The 5,558-nt window shown below is 34.1% G+C and overlaps 1 protein-coding gene and 1 pseudogene across 1 annotated transcript; both read right to left on the bottom strand.

Moving 5' to 3' along the window:
* Positions 1-1,955: 1,955 nt before the first annotated feature.
* Positions 1,956-2,507, bottom strand: LOC145095645 (uncharacterized). Its single transcript, XM_079033487.1, has one exon. It carries the CDS (start codon positions 2,505-2,507, stop codon positions 1,956-1,958), a length of 552 nt encoding a protein of 183 aa, XP_078889613.1.
* A 1,417-nt stretch (positions 2,508-3,924) lies between these two features.
* Positions 3,925-5,200, bottom strand: LOC145095644 (formate dehydrogenase, mitochondrial-like; annotated as a pseudogene).
* Positions 5,201-5,558: the final 358 nt, after the last annotated feature.

Here is a 5,558-nt window from a genome sequence, read left to right as displayed (position 1 = left end):
AATACAATCCATTCATATATTTTGCATCAAATATTATGTATCAAAAATAGAAATATTTAAGGTCAAAGTTGAAGAATAATGACTTCAAAAGTCAAAAGTAGACAATAAATATGGGACGGAGGTAGTATTTTAGATGTTGCAATACTCAAGTAATGCCGGTTTAATAAATTAAACAAATTTTACTAAACAAAGAATCGCAGTTTGTCGATAGCTAGTTAGCGACAAAGAACACATAAACATAAACCATAATACCCTTTTTTCAAAACCTCTCAGTACCGTGTAACTAAAGAGAAAGTATATCCATTAAGCCATCTTCAATGGGAGTTTAACGGGGAATCGAATCTCATTAAGCTCATAATCATCATTATGGTCGATGACTGAGTTCAATCCCCATTAAACTCCACTTTCTCTCTCTCTCTCCACACACACACACACACACACACATATATATATATATATATATATATATATATATATATATACACACACACACACACACACACTAGCTGTTTACCTGTGCTAAGCGCCGATCGGCAAAGAGTTTCTTTCGGAAGATAGTTTTAATGTGATGATTAGTTTCCTTTAAACATGAGCTATTCATTGCGGCCTTTTGGTAGATTATTTTGTGTCGAATAGTTCATTTCAACGGATAGTTTCTTGCTAGGTGCATAGTCATACAATACGACAGAAGTTGAGTCTACATTTGGAATTTCATCTAATAGTTCATATTTGATTTTACAATATATATAAATAACAACAATCTGCAATCATGTAGTTTTATACATATATAACATGTCCAATATATAAACTACACCAATCTGCAATCATGTTGCTTCATCTGCTAGCCCTACATTAAACATCAAATGAGCATCTAAGATGCATATTTGAAGAAATTGTAAAATAATAAGTTGTTGACTGTACCTTGTTAATCACATAAAACTTCTTTGTACACAATGTTTGATGTGTAGATTCCATCATTAGCAAACGTTTTTTCCGGCTTTATCATACCTTGGTATTGACACGTGATATTCCTCTGGACAACGCCAAATAAAGTTGGCCATATGAGAATACCGATTCTGGCAGATAAACACCTACACTTGGAATTGTTTGTCCTTGAGCTTTATTGATTGTCCTAGAGAAACTAAGTTGAATTGGAAACTGCTTTCTCTTTAGTTTGAATGGGAACATCTCATCGTTAGATGGACATAAAGGAATTCTTGGTAAAAACACTCTTTTTCCAGCATATTGACCAACAGTTATCTCTACACCAATGACATTTTGTTGGAAAGCTCGACATATCAATATGGTGCCATTACATAACCCATTTGAAGGATTGATATTTCGCAAAAGTATTACTGGGCACCCAATTTTTAACCAAAGATAATGAGGGGGTACACCACTAACATTTAGCGAGTTCAAATATTCCATCGGATATAAGTTATTTTTGTCGTCTTCCGCTTCATCAAAACTGTAGCAAACTTTTTGCTCGCTAGAAAATCGTTCGATCAACTTATTATTAATCTCATCAACACTTTCATTTTTAATTGACAATATCGCCCTCGAAATGATAAATTTTTAATCGGCGTTGTTGGATTGCAAAGAAGGAAATATTGCATCAATCGGAGCATCCACTGAATTAGGTTTATCAGTGTATAGAATGGACATGTTATCAGGTATACGAATAAAGGACTCGTCCAATGTTTCCTCCTTTCCATCACCGACTCGTAATAAAAAAACAGAAAACCATCATTTACCACTCTCATGTTGATATTTAATCGAAGTCTTTTAACTGAAGCCCATAGAGGTGACATTTGTAAGCTAGAATCCATAATTTTTTCTCGAGTGCCACGTCTCACGACCGGCAACACTTGTCTAAAGTCACCTCCCATAGCCATTATCTATCCACCGAAAAGGACCTTCTCATCTGTGATGTCTTGCATTATCCGATCAAATGCTTATACCGCCTGCCTCTTAGCCATTGTTGCTTCATCCCATATGATTACCTTTGCCTCACGAACTAGCTGAACCTTCCCGCTTTGTTTAGTGATCTTGCACATCGAGTTATTATCAAGAATGAGGGGAATTCCAGATCGTGAATGAGTTGTTCTCCCTCCTGGCATGTTGTTAGCCGCAACACCTGATGTGGCAGTTGCAAGTGCAATAAGACCATAGGCACGAATATTGGCCAACAAAGCTTTGTACAAAAATGTCTTTCTAGTTCCACCGGGACCATCTATGAAAAACACACCCGGAATATTTTCATCCACATGCCTCAGTATCTCATCATATGTAAACTTCTGGTCTGGATTGAGAGAGTCACGCACATGTAAGTCTTCATTTTCCACATTTATAGAGTATTCTTCTTGCACGTTACGATAGCCTCTTGATTGTAAGTCGATGTGTTCATTGACATTTGGAAGGTTGTAATCACTAAGATTTTTACTCATAGATTCTTGGAAGACTCTAATATCGATGAGGGATATTTTGCACTCGTTCGACACATCCATATTGTTTCATATAATCTTCAGAAAGAGAATCATAGTGGTCGTCCCATAACTTGCGATCATTTCCTGGTTCACAAAAAATCAACATCATCACAAATAACATTCTAAGTGTGCTGGGAAATTGAAATAAGGAAGCCTCTACAATACATTGTGATAAATTATCATCGGTCTCTATTAAACCTCTTTCAAGAGATGTGTTTTGAAATGTAGGGTGTAATACACCATTGGCTGTGTATAAATCTTCAAAACAGGTAGGCCTAGTAATATGACATAAAAGCAGGCGTAAGTAGTATCTTATTCATATCCACAATAAAAACGCCATGCTCTAAGGTGGCTTAATTTTGTCTGTATTGTCTTAATCATATTTGACTGGGTGAAATATAAATTAATGGAAAAAACTTTATACATATGGTCATTTATTATATTAACAAAAAATTTAGATATAAAATAAAGTTGATGGTTAATATCAGAAAAAAAAGGTCCTATGTATTGATTTTTTTTCCAATTGAATGTATGATTCACTCAAACTCAAAAACAGAAGCACACAATCTCCCAACTTATACATATACATATACAAACCACACATATATACAATTTCACAAACAAATACATACACACATATATACATATTATATACATGTATTATTTGAGACAGAACAATAAGAAGATTATCACTTTAGATAGAAGACACAATAAGATTATCATTTGAAACAAAAGAAGTCTATCACTTCAAACAGAAGTAAGAAATAAAATATTATAGACACTTGAATTTACAAAAGATAGATGAAGTGAAGAACTTGAATTCGTGTCAAGAAATGCAATGCAATGAAGCAGTATTCCCGATTCCAAATCAATGATCGAATTGTTCTAAAACCCTAACTGTCAAATTGTGTTGTGAGAGTTAGAAATTAAGAGCATATATTAAATTTATAAGTGGAATAATCTATTTTAGAATAGAAAATGATGTATTTTTGGATATTGATAATCATTCCAAAATTAATCAAATTAAAATCTTACCATGAATACTAACATTGACAAATATACTTGAAAATTTAAAAATGAATATAATAACTGTCAAAATCCCTACCAAAAATATTTAAAATCATACAAAACTTAACAAATATACTCAAAAATTTAAAAATAAATATAATAATTGTCGAAATCCATACCATAAATATTTAAAATCATACAAAACATAACAAATATACTAACAAAATTTAAAAATGAATATAATAATTGTCGACTTTATTTTTGGAAATATACTGTATTCTAAAGAACATGCAACATATCGATTTTATATAAACGTCATTTTTTTCTAGATGCAAAAATAGCAATATAATTTATTTATTTATTTATTTACTACAAAAACTAAGTTCAGGCATAAACGATTACCTACGCAAATTTCTTTTTCTCTTGCTGCTCACTTGTACTGGCTTGCCAACTCACCCTCCTTCACAATGTAATGTTAGGGTGGAAACTCTTCTCCCTTGAAATAATTATCCAACATATCCTTCACTCCAGCAGCATATCGCAACTGCAAACATATTATAAATCACTTAATAATCATATCATATCATATCAATTATACACACAAGAATCGAATGAGAAGAAACAAACTTGTGCATTAATGGTTGTTCTAGAAATGTGAGATGTCATTGCTTGATTTGGCATGTATCTCCATGGATGATCCTTTGGAGTTGGTTGAGGATACCAAACATCTCCACTATACCCTAAAACACACCAAAAATAAATCATCAGTTGAGGGTCATGAATTCATGGTACATGAATTAATGTTAAAACATACCTCCATTGTGTCCACTATTACACCCATCAACAACAGCTTGTGTATCCATAATAGCACCTCAAGCATTGTTAACAGTCGAAACCCTCTTCTTCAATTTACCAATCCTTTCTTTATCAAACATTCTTCTCAAACATACACATCAATACCCCAAATTAGTATAAAAACATCTCAACTTTGACAAAAGAAAATAATCACTTTGTTTTTCTGTTAAAAGGGTATTGACAACAATAATGTCACACTTAGGAAGCATCTTATCGAGATCTTCCTCAAATGTTACACCAATTTGATTCTCCAATTCCGAATCCATCTGAATTTAATCATGGTAAAGAAGATTACACCCAAAAGGCTTCGATCGTTGAAGTAAAAGCCTTCCAATTCTCCCACAACCAACTGTTCCTACAGTTTCTCCTTCAAGATCATAAGCTTTGTGAGTAATAGCTGCAACATCCCAATCACCAGAAATAACCTGATGGTGTCCAGCTAAGAAATTACGAACAAGAATAAGGATCCTCATAAGTTCATCTTCTGCAACAGAAACAACATTGCTTCCAGTAACTTCTGCAACAGTGAATCCAACAGCAGCAACAGCCTTGAGATCAACATGATCGGATCCAATTCCAGCTATAAGAAAGAGTTGTAAATTCTTTGCCTTTTTTATCCTTTCAGCAGTCACATAGGCTAGATGGAATGGGGTGGTAATGAGAACATGTAAATCGGTATATGTAAGGATCACAGTTACTGCCACATAATTTTACCATATTTAATGCCTACAAAAAGACAAAACATTCCCTATTCCAAAACCTGTTATGTGATTAGTTCTCAGTAATGTGTCCGTACTCTCGTGTGCAAGTCTATCGGCTACAATGGATACACACTTGCACATGTTATACATGTTTAACGGATGGATCTTTAGCCTACAAGTCCGTCGACTTAACATGTGTAATCAATCTGGTAAACACAAATGTCTTGGTTTGCAATTGTTAACATCAGTTTGAATTTTACAGAAGATCGACAAGAAATTATGAAAAATGTGATCGATTTTTGCATACCTGAATGGTTCCTAGGGAAAAAAGTGTGATTCTGATGTTGTGGTGTGTTATATTCGATTCCAACGGAATCACTGCTATGTTTCAGTCCGGTGGCCCATCCAGCTACTCCGACGACATAGGCGGAAGCTTGCCAGGTAATGTGGATCAGGTGTTTGCGCAAAGGAGGTAGTGGTGGACGCTCGCCACCGTGTGCACTGAAGA

This window comes from Lactuca serriola, chromosome 3 (assembly GCF_051521515.1).
Source record: "Lactuca serriola cultivar US96UC23 chromosome 3, Lser_US96UC23_V15, whole genome shotgun sequence".
Lineage (NCBI taxonomy): Eukaryota > Viridiplantae > Streptophyta > Magnoliopsida > Asterales > Asteraceae > Lactuca > Lactuca serriola.
This window is presented reverse-complemented; position numbering and strand designations above follow the sequence as displayed.